A 19,516-nucleotide genomic window follows, 5' to 3' on the forward strand; every position below is an offset into this window, starting at 1 on the left:
TTTGAGGTAGACACTCCTGTGCGTATTGTACGAACACCAGGGGAACGCACTCTCTCCATAGACCTTCCGCAATGAGATCATCCATTACCTATTTACCTCTGTCCGCTGCGATTACTTTTCGTCGCCATCCGCATTGATAAAGGATTTAATGACAGTGATTGGAGAACAACTTCCACTCAAAACAGTATGAAAATCACCGGGTGAGTCTCTCGACAGTATCATCTGTCACATCCCTATAGCGGTATTCCTGAGCACGAGAATCCCTATCCCTTACTCTAGCACAACTATGAATCGCTTGATTCTGCATGAAACGTGTAGCACCCAGACCAATCGGTATGGTTGTCTATAGACGTAACACACTACTCATCAATCATTCCCACTCAGCAAAGAGATTTTCCATCATTTTCGTATCAGCTACCAGTTGCTTCTGCCCCCGTCCCTCATTGTTACGTTAGCATTTGCCGCACTGTCGGAGATTCCTGGGTATCATTAGATTACGCTTAATGCTGTTTTTAGCTTTTGAGGCCACTGCTTTAATTTACCTGGTAAGGATCTCACTCTAGGGGTAATAAACCTAAGGAAATTGGACAGCCCCTATGCACGGTAATCAAGACATTATGAGTCTGAAAGTTATGTAGTATATTCAACAAAATCCAATTTACAAGTTAAAACTTGAATGGGCACCCCAAATTGAACGAACGGCTCCCTGGAACAAGCCGACCACTTTGCCGAAAGAGTTACAACGGCGGTGTCGGCTGGATCAAATTAAACGTTTGAAAAGTCCGGGTATACGGTCAGACAGACGGGAGGTAATCGGTCTAGAGATGAAGCGGCTAACATCAGCCTGAGAAGGTAAGCGACCGACACGGCCGAAGCCTACCACCGTAGGAGGGGACTGAAGCATTCGATGGAGCAGCTCTTGAACATCGGTTGCCGAAACTGCGTCTGTATGGTGAAAATCAATGCGTCGAAGGCAAGGGGACGAAAAAGTGAAAGCACTAGAAATTGAGAAACAGTTTGTTAAAAACGACAAAAGAAATGAGTTACACTGCAATAGTTGGCCGTATTACTGATTAGTCACTCGTAACCGAATGGCATAGGGTTCAATTACTGAATGCAAGGTCGTGGGTTACATTCCTTCCGAAGTTTCATGGGGTACGCACAGTCGACGATTTCCGAAAAACGATGGAAAAATCGCCTTATCCCAAGGATGGAACCTAACGGGAAAAGTAAAACATGTACCCAAAAACTATAGAACATGCCATCGGCGAATCATCCTCTTATACAGATGACGAACAATGTTCTCGAACTTGAAAGCTGAAATCGATGTGTTAAATACACATAAAGCATCGCCCCATACCCTTTTATATACGGTCGACTGAGGACGGTGGCTCCAGAAGGGTGGGAGAGGTTGTATAGGTTGTCGAGATATGGAGTGGTCAAGGGTCGAAAATCATTTCATCGAAACAGTGATGTCCAGGACACAATTTCGAAAATGACATTGGTAAAATTATTTCTTGCATATTAAGGAAGAGGTGATCCCTCCTGGCTGGCTGACCTGTCGCGGTTCCATAGTTTGGCTTGCCAGTCGTTGATCCTCGTTTGCTACTCAGTTCCCACCTGGAGCTCAAAAGAGCACCCCGCATATGATAGCGACCATGCCTCAGTAGCACAATACCTTAACAAGAGGGCCGAAGTAAGTGGGGGTGATCAAAGTGTCTAAACCCTCAATAAAACCCAACAGCAAGCATGCGAAGACAGTCGGGCTGATGATGCTGTCTGGGTCCTATAGCCATAACGATGGCTCGCCATGCTTACCCTGCTCTCTCTCAAAACGCTGTCCAAAAATACATGGTGATCCGAATTGCGCAGGTTTGTTTTTCACTGCATGTAGTTCACAACGTACACGAGCCCGGGGAAATCCCCTCGCGGGAGGTAGTCGCAAAGGAATAAATATGTTCGGTTGTGTCAGACGCGCCCAAGACGTGGAAAAAGTGTATGTGCAGAGAGTGACGCATCCCCAAGGTCAACCATCGGTACGACACGTCCGGAAAGTAGCTGAGTTGGTGGCTCGCCCCAAACACGGCTTAGCAACATACGACCAGCGTAGTGGGCCCCAATGGCTGTACAGAACGAACAAGTGAACGGCCGTATTTAGCCATTTAGTCATCCAATATATTTACGCAGAAGCTCTGTATGTTTTGTCCTGACAATACAGCCGTGTCCCGAGTTCTCTGTCTTCTCCTTATCGCGTAGTCTGGCAGGCTCAGTACAGACGTAACCTAACAAACGACCACCCACGATACAACAGATTGGCAAAGGAAGTTCTCCGTATATTCATTCAACTCAAAAAGTTATCGGAAAAGAGACCAAACGAAAAACGTTGATCGATCATACCTATCTTTTCAACCCAGTACTCCGGTTGGTGCCGGGTTCCCGAAGTGAGCACCTGACGAGCAATGTCTTCGAAAAGAACTGCTCGCGTCTCCATGTTCATCAAGAGCATTGACTTCAGCTGGGCCTTGGCTCTTGACAATTCATCGGCGGACAACCTGGACTCGGCGGTGTGGCGTAATTCTCCGATGAGCGTATAAACTAATCGATCGAGGTCAGCTGGGTCTGAACTGCCTGTGATGCTAAATAGACCGGTATCCGTGTAGGAATGATTTTCTGCTTGTGCAGAATTAACCCAGTGATGTCTAAGAGAAAAAGAAAAATATTTGGAGAAAGTTGAAGAGATAAATAAAACACTGAATTCAAGGGAGATTAGTGGTTAAGGCGCAACCGGAAGGTCACGGTTCGAATCCAACCTCAGCATTTCAACTGCTCATGTCTAGGCTTGGGTAAAATGACAGTATCTCAGCCCACGTATATTCTCCGAGTGGCACGGCAGCTAGGCACCGAAAGTGTCACACAGCTGAACGGTCATTCATTTCCAGCAGTGAGAAGAGTCATGCGTATGCATGGACACTTGAAGTATAACCCCCGGAACAATTAGACGGCTACTTTGTTTTTTGCAAATTAATTCGCATAATTAGCAAATCACAACGTGAAAAACCGTTTAGCTGTAGCACCCTTACGATGCCTATCTGCCATGCCACTCGAAGGAAGCACGAGAACTGGGATACTGTTAGGTTGCTCAAGCTTAGATAGGGTAATTCGAGATACAGAGGTCGGGTTCGAACCAGGGAATTTCTGGTCATCAAATTCGCGCTCTAACCACTGAGCCCCAATTTCAAATGAAAACATGTGAACTGAGTAGGTAATTATTCGGGCAATACTCGCACCTGGACCAATATTATCGCGAAGGTAAATTAAATTCGAATCACAGGCGGCCACTTAACCCTGGTTGCAGTCCATGTGAGGTGCCGCAGAACAAACTAGGCCAACTGCGTTTTCACAGTTTCGGCCGTGTAGTTGTTCCACATAGAAACACCGTGAAATTAGAGAGGAAGACAAAACCTAGTTGAAGGAAAGGTGTACGATTTACAAACAGCTCAAACAATGCAACGTGAGATGCCATCTGAAGGTTGTCTCTACCCAGAGGTTTCCCATAACATACTGCCGTATCTGGTGGAAGTAAAGACCAGGAAAATCAAACCAGAGGCTTGTGACGAACATGGTCCAAACAAGAGCCATAAAAACTGGGCGATTGTAGTTCAGTTGGTACAGCGAAAACGATACTTACCAGCGCTTAAAAGTACTCACCATTGTTGGGGCAGACGTGGGGCAATCAATTCAGGCAATGTTCTTTCGACATCACCGTAGAACACACATGAAAACACAAGAGCTTATTCTGTATGTCTAGAATCGTCGTCTCCCCGTCTGAGTATTTCAGCTTGCCTCAAACACTGAATCCTTTAAACGGGGAAAACTTAAACTTAAAAGGCGGGAAGTAGTGCGTTTCTAACTTAGTTCTGTGACCACGCATTTCCCGAACGATGAGCCTTACCCCTCACTAGTTTGCGTCAAATTTTGGCTCCTCTTTCCAGAGTATTCACCCGAGAGGTTGAAGAGGAACGGCTGAAAATCCCAAAGACGTCCCAAAAGACGATCGGATGTCAAAGTAGAACAACGCACAGACAATAAAACAAGGAAAAACTGACTGGTTGAGCACGTTCACATAAAGCCGCGTGTACATGCCTTTTCCCGGACCTCCAGCTGAAAACGAGCCACCTCCGCCGAGAAGGGACTGAAGCAGACAGCTCGTGACAAAATAAGGATCTCTTGAGCCGCAGGATTCGAACCCAACAGATGCGTGAGCAAACTCCGGCATGGGTGCATGGTATTGGCTGAGATCGCGTTCAACCTGAAATGGATGTCGCGTAATGCAACAAAAGGGCGAATAATGCAGGTGGCAAATGGAAGTAGATATAGAACACAAGAGAATTCATCGATCTAAGGAGGCCTCGGTTTACTGACGCTACTGTTTGTCTGTATCCTCGGAGTTGATCTGTTAGCCAAAACTTCGACTGAGGTATCAGTTTTGTCGATGGACCCGAAGCAACGGGCGATTGTTACGATCTAACTACTCTAAAATTTATAAGTAGCAAGGAATATGACGAGACCAATGTCCCTGCAGCACATTTTGCGTCATTCGGTCAGTTCAGATATCCGGGCACACTTCCGCTAGGCGCTTGTGAAGAATAACGCCTCGAAATTGAAAAGGAAGAAGCTTCTTCTATCTGGTTAACGAATAACTGCACAGTAGGTGACCAAAATCATCGTTAAACTCATTCGTGTGTCTCACAAACCTTCGGTGAACGTTACCGTCTTATTCGCTATGTCCACAAAATTGTCCAACAAAACATCATGGACAATGCTAATTGGATGGTTTATTGATATCAGAGGCCGTGGGAAGAGTATAGAAGATGAACAACCTTAAAACTTGGTTTTCCTCCGCTGTGGAAATAATCACCTCGTGGAAGAATTTTTACCATGGTCTCAAGAGAAGTAGACAGCCATTGTTGCCTAGTGGTTGCAGAAATTTGATTCAAGGTCATTATTTTCCGCCAACTAACCACGGTTTCGAACAGCCCCATCAGAGCGTTCTGGTGGTGTAAATTTAACCAACCTGGGTGACTTGATAAATTACAGGAACACACAACGCTCACCTTCGCGTACCCACCGGTGTACTTAGCAACTGTTGCATCCGGCGGGGGAGCGTTACGCGCGGCGGGTTCATTGCACAATATGTGTTCACAGGGTGAAAACGCTTTCTCCACAGCCTTGACAAAGGAATCATGTTCCACACCCGCGCCGGCGACCACCATTCGTTCAGGCCTACCAAAACAAATTAGAATAACTTTAGCCATTCAACTCATCCAGAATAACGAAGCTTTAGACCTGAAACGATGCTGGTGATATTTTAAGAACGACAAGGTACGCAACTCTCCACTCGTCAAATCGTGATCTTATCCGATTCCGTTGCGCAAATAAACTCAAAAAATAAAGGGAGAATCGCAAATTTGTATCGCCGAGAGAATCGTGAGCTGCAGGCTTCTAGGCGTTTTGCAAAAAGGACAGTGGGTGCGTCTCAGATTTTTTACGATGGATTGACTTGATTTGCGGAGAAACATTTAAATTGAAATTTCAAAATCTCTTCATTTTACCAACGCATATTTGGTGCGAAAATGAGCAGCCGATACTAACCACAGTCCAACAGCCCAAACCACAATGGTGACATTTTAGCTCCTGAGAGTGGGAACTGAACGTTTTAGTGACCAGTGCGGATTTAACGTTTCTTACTCACAGGGGTTTTGTTCGGGCACAACTAGCGAAGTAATGAGAAGCTGGGGCTCGCTAGCACTGCGAGTACTTGGGTATGGATTAACGAGACGACAGACTCCCGAGGAACCATCGCAAACTGCTTCCCAAGGTGAAACACGGGTCCAAACATGTTTGCATGTAAGCCATCTGCAAGGTGTCTGATTCACATCAGTCCGAAAATAGGTGAGTAAACATAGACTGGGCAGCTGAAAGATGTCGTCTCCGTACACGATATCTGTGAGCGAATGCCCTGGGAGCATTTCGACCCCACAAGTATTAGAGGCTGTCAGTGAGTCTTCCATGGTCGCATCAATGATGAAGTTGAAGAGGAAAGACGACAGCGGACAGCCTTGCCTAACACCACTTGATATAGTGAACTCAGGCAAGAGCTTTCCGTAGACCTATATGTCTGCGGGAGTTGGCGTGCAGTATCTTGATGAGGGTCAAGAATGTATGGGGAACATCTCTCCACAGACAGTCATAGTGCCTGACGGTCCACAGTCAGTAGCAGCCTTCAATCAACCATTTCAATCGATTTACTAGCTATAAACCGTGTACCATAGACACATTGGTTTCAACTGCTACCGTTTGGATCACCAGAAAACGGTAACACGGAACGTACAACCAAGCCTTGAGGGCGAAGGCATGTTCAGTTTGTTCGGAAATTGAGCAGCTCCGAATTGAAGGCGACAGCTTTGAGGCACGAGCGCCACTCACTGTGCGATTGGGCCATTTCTGCCAGTCATTAACCATTGGTCATTTGAGTTCCGGGGTCGCCATCCAGGGAAGCGGCAGTTACCTACCAGATTAAGTTTACTGGCTAGTGCTTTCGTACTTCGTCTCCAGTTCATAACCTGTCCACCTCTCGGTCGCTTCCCCTCAGCATTTGGCGAAAAAAAAAACAAGGCAGACGGTCTTCTGGTATGGGGAGTCCATGCCCTAATCAGCGTAACCTATGAAGCGTGAGAGAGTTCCTTCTTCCTGAGACCATCTGGCGTACCTCAGTATTGTTAATCCAATGTTCCCACTAGACCCGACCAATGCTTCGGGGACAACGATGGTCCTCAGTATGTTCTCCGCGCGTAGGGGCCACGTCTCTGACCCATAAAGTAGTATGGATCGCAACACGTCGGCGCCGTAAGTGTTGAAGGTTGGAAAAAGTTGCCCTGGCCTTTCCGATTCGAGAAATAATTTCATCTCCAGCCAGTCCGCCGACACTTATACAGCTGCCCAGGCAAACAAATTTATCTACAATGTCGATTGGCTAACCTGAAAGTGTGGGTTTGATCCCACTCCAAATTTTGCAGATGTGAAGCGCATGCCAAACCGTGTGACAGTTATTTAGATTATTTAAAATCGTCTGCATTTGGGAACCAAGGATAGCAATATCGTCTGCATATTCAATGTCTGTGAGCGAACGTTCCGGGAGCATTATAACTCCCGAGGTTTCAGATACAGACAGAGAAATTTCAAGCAGTATAACAATACCAAAGTTGAAGAGGAAGGGAGAGGGAGAACAGCCTTGTCTTACACCGTGGACGTGGTGAACTCAGGTGAGAGCTTCCTGTATACTCGTACGTGCCCACAGGAGTTCGCATACCAAACCAATTAATCACCCAATAATCTCAAAAGTGGCAGCCTTCAAATAAAGACAACCACTGTTGGTTAATGGAAGCAGTATCGCTCCTCCAGAATACATCGGAGGGTGAAAATGTGATCGATGCATCCTCTTGCAGCACGGAACCAAACCTGCTTTTCACGGATCTGTCTCTCGCTGTGTTCAACCAACCTTCGAAGGATAAGATCAAAGAGCACCTTCAGCGCTACAGCTACGAAGCTGACGCCACAGTGGTTTTCACACAACACCCGTGTAACCTTTTTAAAGATAGGAATAACTGTCGACATGCCCTATTCTGCTGGCATTTTCTGTTCACTCCATTTCACACTAATTAGCTTTGCTAGTTAGGTCATCAGTGGTTCTTTTTGGGAGACCAATCGGCCCTGGAATTTTCGCCTTTCACCACGGATATTTCTTACTTTCTCACTTCTTTTGAAGAACGACCAAAGTTTACCTTCTATTCCCTAAGTAAGCAATCCAACTGCTGTTGTCCTAGTGGTTGGGTAACCATGGAGCAAGCTGAGGAACTTAATCTTGAGAAAAGTTGATCAGATGGACTCTTAAAATCGTTATGTTCTTCTAAAGAACCGCAGAAGAGATTCAGGTATGGAAGACAATGAGGAGGTGTGAGGAGCGAAAGCCGGCACTAACCAAAGCCTCAGAGTACGCGATACTCGGAGAAAACGTTAAAATTACCAACAGCTAACTTTCGCCTGTTTCACCAACTTTTCTACAGCGATCAGTTCTGCAAATCGAGAGGCACTGTGGAATACAGGGGAATCAGACTATATCCCTGTTGTATCTAACTCCTGTCCCCGCTCCAGTGTAGGAAAAAAACTCACCAACAAGAAACAACAGCGTTATTGGGAACAAGCGAGTGCAAAAGTTACAAGGGACCTCGGGGTATTTAAAGGGCACTTTTGACATTGATCCGGGATTTCTGATCGGCGTTTGATGAACACCCATCGTCATCGGCCACGCTTCTGTGGCATGCCTAAACACTCGTCGCCGTGGCTANACTGCTTGACTGGCCTGGAAGATGTTGGCTTCCCTACACCGATTTCGGAGGTATTGAGTTTCTCAGTATGTCTTCGGCACCCTGAGATTATTTTCAGAAACCTGACTTTACTGATAATCCAACAAGAATGTTGAAGTATTGCTACATGGCTACGGTAGTACTCGTCTTTATGTGAGGTGAAGAGTCATTGCCTTGAAGCTGCGAGTTTCATAGGGCCGTTCGCTATCCCCTATGGTGCTCAGCTTCATAGTTGACTGGATGTGTCAAGTTGTCAACGGACACCACGCAGTGGATACTAGACACGGTCACGCACCTAGGATTCACAGACGGAATCTACGACATCACCACAGATGACCATAGTGCACGGCAGTTCTTTAACAAGATACAACAAAAGACTTCCATTGTCAGCCTGGAGGTTTGTCCCTCTGACAGACAAGTTACGGTGAGCCAAGTGGCGTCGGGATATTTTTGCGGGTGCAGATATCTCGGTCGCAGTATACCATGGCGGGATCCTACGACTGAGGCGCAGAGCGTTTCACAGACCAAGGTCCAAGCCTGCCTTCCAGCCGGAAAGCTGATGGATATGTGGTCCAGATAACCGCAAAATTGATGCTTTCGATCATTGGTATGTGAACGATATGCTCAGTTTACCTTCTCAAGAGGTCTGCAATCTGTAAGGCAGCTGATTAAACACCAACTCCCAGGACTCAAACGCCTTTTTTGCCGCTCAGCCAAAGAAGCCACTCCCACATAGGGGAAGTTCTTTTTGCTTTGTACTTGTGTAGAGATTGAAGTTGTCGTTGACGTGGTTAGCTATAGACCTACACCGATATCGTCAAATCAGTAATGATCTAGATCGTGACGATAGCCGATAGCGACTGGTCGCCAAGCATCTCGACCTGAATAGAATAGAGAGCATGGAACTGTGGACAGCGGTTTTAGGTGAGCCGAGATGACAATAGACGGTGTGCGGTCATCAAAACGTTATAAATCTAAAAGTACAAAACACGCATAATGAGATTCATTTAGTTCCCCAACCCCAAGATAATTGTCCTGGCACTCCTTAACGCACACAGACCAACAAAATCTACGAAAGACACCCAAGCGGAATATTCCAGTAGGGGGCCCTAGACTGGATAAGCGAGGTCCTGAATTCCGGATTCAACCTAAGGACAATCTCCCCTAACCATCTACACCAAGCAACAAACAGGAAATTCACACTGACACCCAGCACTGATCAAGTCAGCTTGTGGCAAAACCCGACCAACATGGTACTTTATTCACTCGGCGTGAGGAAACTTTTGTGTGAAAAGCGAAACGTAGCCCAGCAACAAACCTACCGATTGTTTACCAACCCCCTCCGGAACGACGTCTACTTAATAGGTTCTAAGCATTTTCCAAATGATCGAGTGCTGTTTGTAGTTTTCGGGTCCCGTCTTGACACGACACCGTAAAATAGTTGATGCAGAGTCTAAACAGAACAGAGATCAAGCGAATTCGTGTAATAGCCCTACTCATTGCGAGCACATCTTTTGAAAACGGGCACTATTATCGAACCACCTCAACTAAACGGAACGGTTTCTTTTTCCCAGATAGAGGCAATTAAGTTAGATAAGTATCGACTGGGGGTTTCATCCGCTACCTTTGAACAGACCGGGTGAGGTTTCATCGAGACCAGCAGCTCCGTGACGCTTGAGGAACAAAAAGCATTCCCGAAGCCGTCGGGGGTCCCAAGTCTAATGTCCAGGGCTGAATGGTAGGTCAGGAATCCGGTTGCGTAACTACAATTGTCCAATTGTAGTGTTGTTGGTGTTCGGTCCAAATATTTAGACGTTCTTTTTTTGGTTATAATCGAGCTGTTTTTCTCAGTGATTGTTTCGTTCACTTGACACTCTTTACGCATGTTGCGCCTATCAGCCCGGAGCTTCTCTCTTTCGCCAGGTCCTCAGCTTTTTGAACCCACCGAGCTTTCCGATTCACATAAACGCTCTTTTTTCAACTTCTGACACTTCGTCAGATTGCACCGACTCCAGATCAGGGGGAATACGTGTCCGAGAATGGGGCAATTGTAAAGCGTTGCTCCAGCCTCAGTGCTTGGATTTATTTGGTTCCCCCATTCCACAAACGAAGGGCCCGACATCTTGTAGGGTTCCAGACAGTACCTTCCAGTAAGATTCAATGCCAGAAAGTCTATCATTCGAAAAGGTTTCCAAAACGTGGTTTGGCTTCAAACCAAGGTCCAAGATGAGGTGTGCACATCTCATGCGTCCCAGAAAAGTCCAAAGAGAAGCATAAACGAGCAAGCGGGTGGTCTTAACCCACATGGATGATTCAGATGGTAACTGATTAAAAGCACCCAAAGGTGATGGTGATATGGTCCATCTGTGTTGAAGGTTGGCTCATATACAGGGGGTGGCGAAATGGCTTCGCTTGCTCCCCACATTAGTACCGCACAGAATGATCATGGTCAGCACATAACTGCTGTAGGTGTTTGCCGTTGTGTATGCGCCTCGATTCCAGGACAAGACGGCCATTCAATTGAGCATCAGTAGCGCCAAGTCTTCCTACTTGCGCATTCATATCCCAGGCAACCGCAGCAATATCTGAGATCTTAGCCCCCCATAACAGGGCGCCCAAAGCGTCGTAATACCTGCCTTTGAGTGTATCGGACCCAAAGTCTATTGGACCGTAAGCAGATACAATGAACAGATATTGATTATTGACGCATTTACGGGATACTCTCAAAAACAATGCAAAACGAACCACATAGGGGCAACAGCCAACGGACAACCATTAAAGCGAAGATTCTTCACAGATCGGTGGATTAAAACAGTGTCAACTACAACAGGACAAGCAGCAGCGGCTTCTCAATTACCAGAAGCGCAGTACCGGAGACGAGTGGGAAACGATGGGAAGATCAGTTCAACAACCGTATTTGGGCCTCGAATCAGAGACAGCACACTTCAATAGAGGGCAAGTCAAGCCAAGATACACGAACAGTCTCTTGTCCGGCTTGCTTTAAGGGTACAAACGTTAAAGGTTGCCAGATTAACTGAGCATATGGACCTAAAGGATGATTTTGAAGTGGTTGTGGCTGTGACGATCGCGTCAACCGCAGATATTGCAGCTACCGGCAATGAGCGGTGAACGGATCTGCTGGCCCTTCATATTGGACCCAAGAAAATGTCACTTGGTAAATGGATGAAGAGGAACGAAAATGTGAAACAGAAGGAGAAAGCGTCGACAGTGGCCAGTTTTTTGTTTACCCACCCTGCTGTATGCAACAAGTAAGGCGACCCGGATGATGGCACTAAGCAAAGGTTATTGTGGCGTGAGAACATCTGCACTTGTGCGATTCATGGTTTAAGTGGGTTGGGATACTCAGTCCTAGATGGGAATTTGATGAGGGTCATCGACCAAAGCCTTTGGATCAAAAATCTAACCGCAACCCAACGGAGCAACTGGCCACACATGTTTCAGACTCCAACCTGAAGGACCAGAAAACTATGTTAGACAGAGCTGTACCCATTGACTAAACTAGTATAGGAGACCACGTGAATGTCCCACGTACACACCCCAGTGTAGCTCAACAAGTTACGAAAGTGAACAGTCACACAGCAGTAAGGTACAGTCTCTTCGTGACGGTACAATAGTGCAGCTAGAGGGCAATGAAACAGACGGAGTTAAATGGTAACGACAATCGACCGGTCTTGAGGTTGACGCATGGATTACCAAACGTTTCTGTCATGCAGCGTCAGTTCACTGGAGAAAAACTGCTAAAACTGTCTAAATGGTCGGAATTTATCGGGCTTAGTTTCCTATTTCTCATTTTGTCATGATGGCGTGCGACTTCCATTGGATGTTTGTGGTCTGACTGCTTGATAATACGGTTATTTGCTTACTTTATACTCGAAGTATTTCATTGCCAGACGATAAAACTCCCTCTCGAACCTCATACAACCCAAAAGGGTATAGTTGGGATTGCCCCAGAGCAGAATCTTCAGTGGATGTGTAAGGTGTACCTTCCAACAAAGTGAAATGAACTGTTTCATTGTCAGGACCAGCTCCAACGTCTGGAGGCAATCTACCTTGCGCCAGGTGAAGAGACACAGACTGTAACCGATAATGGTGTATTGCAGAAATGGCAGAGTGACCATCTAGGCATGTTACTACGTCGTTACCGAATGCCTCAAATATCTTGGTACCATCCCCCGAATTCAGCCCAATATTATATGCACGTAATGGTAGCCCTGGAGTTACTGAACCGTGAGAAGAATCACTGCTGAGCAGGAAACAGCGATCTATAGAGTAAACTGAGAAAGGAAGCATGGTAGTAAGAATTTACATGGTTTTTGCTACGACGGGGGGAGAGTAGGAAGAAAATTTGAAAAGCTTGAAACTGGTCCGCTTTCATATAGAGAATCATCCGAGGAGAAAACGATGTCGATATGACGCTATAGCTAATAAGATTCATTGTTTTTGTCGGTGCTCAGAGCGCCTAAAATGGTATCGGCGCGGAAGATGGGTCAGATAGTGTTCATCTTTCGACATTCGAGTGACCTGATAGGATATTCGTTGTAGGCAAGATAGGGCAACTCAGACATGGCCTATCTGTTGCACTGAAACTGGGGATTCAAATTGCGTTTGCTCCTGAAAACCATATTAAATTGGGTAGTTCGGGTGGAGCTTTACGTGCTTATCATCATCGACAACATAGCAACAGTGTTCAAGACCATCAGTTGTTTGAAAACCCTATCGTAGAGGAAAGGATAAAGGTAGATGGGGAAAAACTTAGTGCCGGCTTACTACAATCATCTCGAAATGTCCACGCCTCCAGACACTCATTCAGGCAATGTGAATAGAAACTAATAAAAAGAACACCGACATCGATTAGCAACAATATACTGCAACGTTTTCAACCAGGAGCAGTGGGGAAAACTAGGACAGTACCCAGATGTTTCGTAATCCTTTTCGTACACCTCTGTCAGGCCAAAGATTGACTACCTCTGTTCGTGCCACTTTAAATTTGACAGGGAAAACAGCACCCTCCTCGGCAACCGATTATTCGGCATGCGCAATGCATGGCCTAAACAACGCAACTTCTGGTGCTAGACACACTCTTCGGCGGGATTCCCCAGGATTGCCCCAGAGCAGAATCTTCAGTGGATGTGTAAGGTGTACCTTCCAACAAAGTGAAATGAACTGTTTCATTGTCAGGACCAGCTCCAACGTCTGGAGGCAATCTACCTTGCGCCAGGTGAAGAGACACAGACTGTAACCGATAATGGTGTATTGCAGAAATGGCAGAGTGACCATCTAGGCATGTTACTACGTCGTTACCGAATGCCTCAAATATCTTGGTACCATTCCTCGAATTCAGCCCAATACTATATGCACGTAATGGTAGCCCTGGAGTTACTAAACCGTGAGAAGAATCACTGCTGAGCAGGAAACAGCGATCTATAGAGTGAACTGAGAAAGGAAGCATGGTAGTAAGAATTTACATGGTTTTTGCTACGACGGGGGGAGAGTAGGAAGAAAATTTGAAAAGCTTGAAACTGGTCCGCTTTCATATAGAGAATCATCCGAGGAGAAAACGATGTCGATATGACGCTATAGCTAATAAGATTCATTGTTTTTGTCGGTGCTCAGAGCGCCTAAAATGGTATCGGCGCGGAAGATGGGTCAGATAGTGTTCATCTTTCGACATTCGAGTGACCTGATAGGATATTCGTTGTAGGCAAGATAGGGCAACTCAGACATGGCCTATCTGTTGCACTGAAACTGGGGATTCAAATTGCGTTTGCTCCTGAAAACCATATTAAATTGGGTAGTTCGGGTGGAGCTTTACGTGCTTATCATCATCGACAACATAGCAACAGTGTTCAAGACCATCAGTTGTTTGAAAACCCTATCGTAGAGGAAAGGATAAAGGTAGATGGGGAAAAACTTAGTGCCGGCTTACTACAATCATCTCGAAATGTCCACGCCTCCAGACACTCATTCAGGCAATGTGAATAGAAACTAATAAAAAGAACACCGACATCGATTAGCAACAATATACTGCAACGTTTTCAACCAGGAGCAGTGGGGAAAACTAGGACAGTACCCAGATGTTTCGTAATCCTTTTCGTACACCTCTGTCAGGCCAAAGATTGACTACCTCTGTTCGTGCCACTTTAAATTTGACAGGGAAAACAGCACCCTCCTCGGCAACCGATTATTCGGCATGCGCAATGCATGGCCTAAACAACGCAACTTCTGGTGCTAGACACACTCTTCGGCGGGATTCCCCATTGCACAATCGAAAACTCGCTTTCTAACTGCCTCGTTACGGATTCACCGACACCAACCCACACAAGCTATGGTTCTGAGATACCCGTTTTCGGAGACCTGAAAACGTCTCAATTATGCTGCTCGGACAGGCGAAGTCACACAACCATACGACAAAATAGCCCGTATCGTAACCTAATGCGCACGTCTCCTGGGATCCAGGGATATACCGCGTTGACACCATAGGTGTCTCAAATTAGCAATCGCGATCGGAATCTTTCAGATTCGTGTCTTAACCCCATCTGCCACATTACAATAGGAACTAATACAAATTACGTAAAATGCCCCACAACTTTCAGTGCCTCTCCTCAGACTGTAAGTGGCGTGTTCAGTAACTGCATGTCCATAAGCATAACGTTGCACTTTGTGGGTGCACACTGCGTCTCCTTCTCCTCTTCAAAGACGAGAACGATGTCATCTGCATATTCCAGATCGATAAGTCTTTCGTCAGAAGATATTTGAGCACCAGGATTTGTTTAAATATCTCGTCTACTACTACTGATTCAACATATTTCCAAATTGCTTACCTGTAATAGCTCGCCAGGAAGCTAATGATGTCATCACGAGTGATTTTCTCCAGATTCTCAAGCGGACAGTACCGAGGGAGCCCTAGGGTTTGCGGTTGTTCTCCACCAAAAGCGGCTCCGTGTAGCAACTCCGTTATGACTGGTTCTACGGGAGGAGCACGTTGCATGGCCTGCAGTTCAAATCCAATGCTGCGTGCAGCCATTCCTACCTCATCTGTTGTGATACGTGAACGAAGTACGGTCTCTGACAAGACGTGGACCAGGCGGTCCAAGTGTGCGGTAAGGCCGGATACAGCATAGATGATAAAGTCTCTACAAACGAGGGTGCGAAGATAAGAACAAAAGGTGGAAACATTCTAACTCCGTAGAATGGCCTACTGGGAGGCAATCGAGTAATCACAATGTTCACTTGAACTAGGATGATGGCGGTCGTGACAAAGGTGATGATGCTCGCCAGTAGGTAAAAAAGAAACAAAAACCAAGTCTACTCCCGTTTTGGTTGTACTGTAAGAGAATCGTACTTTGGTAAAATAGAATAATCGTTTATTCCAGATCGATAAGTCTTTCGTCAGAAGATATTTGAGCACCAGGATTTGTTTAAATATCTCGTCTACTACTACTGATTCAACATATTTCCAAATTGCTTACCTGTAATAGCTCGCCAGGAAGCTAATGATGTCATCACGAGTGATTTTCTCCAGATTCTCAAGCGGACAGTACCGAGGGAGCCCTAGGGTTTGCGGTTGTTCTCCACCAAAAGCGGCTCCGTGTAGCAACTCCGTTATGACTGGTTCTACGGGAGGAGCACGTTGCATGGCCTGCAGTTCAAATCCAATGCTGCGTGCAGCCATTCCTACCTCATCTGTTGTGATACGTGAACGAAGTACGGTCTCTGACAAGACGTGGACCAGGCGGTCCAAGTGTGCGGTAAGGCCGGATACAGCATAGATGATAAAGTCTCTACAAACGAGGGTGCGAAGATAAGAACAAAAGGTGGAAACATTCTAACTCCGTAGAATGGCCTACTGGGAGGCAATCGAGTAATCACAATGTTCACTTGAACTAGGATGATGGCGGTCGTGACAAAGGTGATGATGCTCGCCAGTAGGTAAAAAAGAAACAAAAACCAAGTCTACTCCCGTTTTGGTTGTACTGTAAGAGAATCGTACTTTGGTAAAATAGTAATAATCGTTCAGCTGTAACACACTTTGGGCGCCTAGCTGCTATGAAATCCGAAGAAAACACGAGGGCTGGGATGCCAACCTGTCCAAGCCTAGAGAGGGGATATCGAGAGGCTGAGGTCGGTTCGAACCGGTCAGTAAATCCGCGCTCTAACCACTGAGCCATCTTGCCACCATACTTCGGTACCCCGAAAATGCGCGGGAACCCTGATCTTAATGGGGTTCCCTCCTGAGACACCACCATGATAGTACGGCGGACAAGTCGAACAGACGTCATGAAGTGACTCAGCAATCGCAAGCAACAAAAAGTCGTTCAGCTGTAGCGGCCTCTCGGTGCCCAACTGCTCTGCAACCCGAAGGTTGCACGAGGACTGGAAAACTGCCAGGTTGCCCAAGCCTAGACAAGGGAAGTCGAGATGCAGAGGTCGGGTTGGAACCACGGACCTTCCAGTCAATAAATTCGCGCCCTAACCACTTGGGCCATCTCGCCCATCGCAAGCAACACCTCGATGCTGATGAATGGAGGCGTTTTTTTCAAATATCACACTCCACTGAAACGTTCCAACCGTCCCGATTAGACTGATGTACACAAGAAAAGGCGATGAAGCCGACGCGGAATCCAGGAGCGGCCAGCACAGAAATTGTGCTCCTGATACGTACTAGTGCTTAAACATGATAACTATAGCCGCGTGGGGATAGTACTACTTAACCATCATCCCTTGTGTTCTTTTCTAATTTGTCGTCTACACCCATGATATCCTTCAACCCGCCGTGATACGTCGAGGCGATCCGAGCCACCATACAGAAGTACGTAGTTAATGGTTGTTAAAATGAAGTAAACCGAACAGCCGTCATGGAATTGTCTGTGCTACGATAAACAGCGCTCTACACGAGAAACCTTTGTGTAAAAAGCTGAATGTTTTTATGAAGAACCATTACAGCGTCAGTAATCCGTATGCCAGAGATGGAGTGACATTCCCGCCTCATCTGGGGAATTAAATGATCCGCTACCAAGTTGTTCCGACTCAGACAGGCGTAAAAAATAGTCACAGGTGTTCAAACAACCGATGTGTTGGTGAGTAACTCGTATCTTATCCCATGTCGTCCTGTGATATTAAGTCGTTCAGTCGCGACAGCCATGATACTGCCAGGTTATTCCGACCAAAACAGGAGCAACCGGGGCGTCCCGATCGGGCTCAAACCATAGGCTTCCCGGTCAATAGTTCGTGCATGCCCATTGCACTGCCTCGAGCCTATCGTGTGCTATTCGCTGGGCAAAGGATAATAATGATCGATAAGTTCTCGTGTAGAAATACCAACAGACCTTAAAAGACATGCACACGATGTAAACTGGATGTAAACTGGATCTCCTGAAATATACACAGGATTGCGTGATCAGGGGGTGAAATGGCTCGTTCGGTAGAGCGCAAATTTACTGACCGGAAAGTCCGTGGTTCGAACCCGACCTCTGCCTCTCGACTTAACCTGTCTAGGTTTGGTCAACCCGGCAGCATTACAGCCCCCGTGTTTCCTTCAAGGGGTATGGCAGCCAGGCACCGAAAGTGTGCTACAGCTGAACAATTATTATTTTGTTCGAACATGAGGTAACTAAACTACATAGATTGGGATCCCCGTTTGCTGTTGGGAAAACAGTCCGTCACAGCATTTTTTCTATTTACCTCGATATTTGGCAATCAAAAATGGCATTACACTCTTCCATAACGGCTTGAACGGCATCTCTGTCCTTGAAAGATTCGGTGGACTGAAATAACAGATATAGGAAGGAATGACAGGGCATACATGAAATCCCAGCTTCTCCAGGAAATGTGATAGTCCGTTTGTTCTGTTGGTTTCATAGCGAGGTCCAGCATCCACGATAACTGAAAAGAATATAATTATTGTGTATAACGCTAACCTCCAATAGCACAATGAGCTCCAAATCTGTTTTGGGATGCGATTCGTAAACGGCTCGGTAACGTGGTGATATTCGTTTTGTTGTCCTCGAAGTTGTCCACGTGAAACTGAGGTTCCGTACGGATTGGAGTGATCAGAGATAGTTTTGTTATGTCTTGTCTAGCCCCTCCGTTTGTGCATAATCGGCGGATTTGCTGTCCTGAAATTCTGAAGACTCCGGTGCGACATGAAGTGAGAAACATGAAGCCAGTTATTTCTCTAGAAAACAACCGGGGTTCCTGGATCAACGTCGCCCAGTTCAACCCTCTGTTGATGTTCACAACTGTCCCGGAAGACCAACTGTGCCAGAGAAAGACAGCGGCGGAATGTGAATCAACTGCGGGACTGAAAAACTACAAAATTGCAATTGCAAAACAACAAAAAAGTACAGCAGAAAGGTTGATGCAGGTGATGTATGAAAGGTGATTAGGTTACCATTCCTTCAACGGTGCGAAATGTCATCGTCTCAGCTCTTCACAGCAACTTTTTCTCCGTCGATCTCGAGTCCCGGACATGGTCCCTAGTGGACGGAACCCATTTTCCTTGGAGCATCTACCTGAGAGACACACTCGCCTGCAGGCAAATCTTAACCTTCGTTACCACTGAATGCCTGCTCATTGATTGGCCTTTTTTCAACCAGGTCCAACAGCATAAGCGAAGTACGGGAATACAATCGCTGGAAAGCCACAACTTTAATGTGCCCAACCCATCTTACTTCATCCAAAATGGGGAGTTCACACTGAACACCCATTTACAGACTTCACTGCTGTTAACGTCGTCGTACCATCATACAGTAAAAACAGCTCAATTTTCTGTAACAGTCGGTGTAAGAAAATCAACAGGACCACCAGCAGCCGTGTGCATTCAACTTTCGAAGACAGCAAAACATCAGACTGGCTAAAACAAACCTCGGCTTAGAGATTCGAGATGACATATGGGTCCCAACGCCACTGTGGGAGGTTCAGAGAGGAAATAGGTCTAACAATAACCTGTAGCCATTCACCACCAAAACAGAGCATATGCAGGTTCACACATACCTTGAGGCAACGCTTTATGCCGGTAAGGTGATGGCGTATCGTATCGTTCGACTTCGGTTGGTATATATATATATATATAT

At 46.2% G+C, this 19,516-nt stretch overlaps 4 protein-coding genes across 4 annotated transcripts in view; 1 reads left to right on the forward strand and 3 right to left on the reverse strand.

Moving 5' to 3' along the window:
- Positions 1-626: 626 nt before the first annotated feature.
- Positions 627-5,273, reverse strand: T265_06175 (hypothetical protein; the record flags this gene model as incomplete). Its single annotated transcript, XM_009171376.1, has 4 exons — positions 627-945; positions 2,398-2,699; positions 4,107-4,309; positions 5,115-5,273. 4 exons carry the CDS (start codon positions 5,271-5,273, stop codon positions 761-763), a joined length of 849 nt encoding a protein of 282 aa, XP_009169640.1.
- Positions 5,274-15,046: 9,773 nt separating this feature from the next.
- T265_06176 (hypothetical protein) lies at positions 15,047-16,723 on the reverse strand (the record flags this gene model as incomplete). Its single annotated transcript, XM_009171377.1, has 4 exons — positions 15,047-15,179; positions 15,266-15,577; positions 15,914-16,225; positions 16,473-16,723. The coding sequence occupies 4 exons, from the start codon at positions 16,721-16,723 to the stop codon at positions 15,047-15,049; spliced, it is 1,008 nt and encodes a 335-aa protein (XP_009169641.1).
- Positions 16,724-16,731: 8 nt separating this feature from the next.
- The window catches only part of T265_06178 (hypothetical protein), a gene marked incomplete at both ends in the record, with an annotated part of 9,792 nt that continues 7,007 nt past the window's right edge, over positions 16,732-19,516 (reverse strand). Inside the window, 4 exons of the mRNA XM_009171379.1 lie at positions 16,732-16,958; positions 17,789-17,935; positions 18,126-18,326; positions 18,362-18,699. Coding sequence (XP_009169643.1) covers positions 16,732-16,958; positions 17,789-17,935; positions 18,126-18,326; positions 18,362-18,699 — 913 coding nt within the window. The remainder of the gene's footprint in view (positions 16,959-17,788; positions 17,936-18,125; positions 18,327-18,361; positions 18,700-19,516) is intronic.
- The window catches only part of T265_06177 (hypothetical protein), a gene marked incomplete at both ends in the record, with an annotated part of 5,751 nt that continues 4,745 nt past the window's right edge, over positions 18,511-19,516 (forward strand). The window contains one exon of the mRNA XM_009171378.1: positions 18,511-18,807. Within this exon, the coding sequence (XP_009169642.1) occupies positions 18,511-18,807 (297 nt within the window). The remainder of the gene's footprint in view (positions 18,808-19,516) is intronic.

The sequence above is a fragment of the Opisthorchis viverrini genome (assembly GCF_000715545.1).
Source record: "Opisthorchis viverrini unplaced genomic scaffold opera_v5_124, whole genome shotgun sequence".
NCBI lineage: Eukaryota > Metazoa > Platyhelminthes > Trematoda > Opisthorchiida > Opisthorchiidae > Opisthorchis > Opisthorchis viverrini.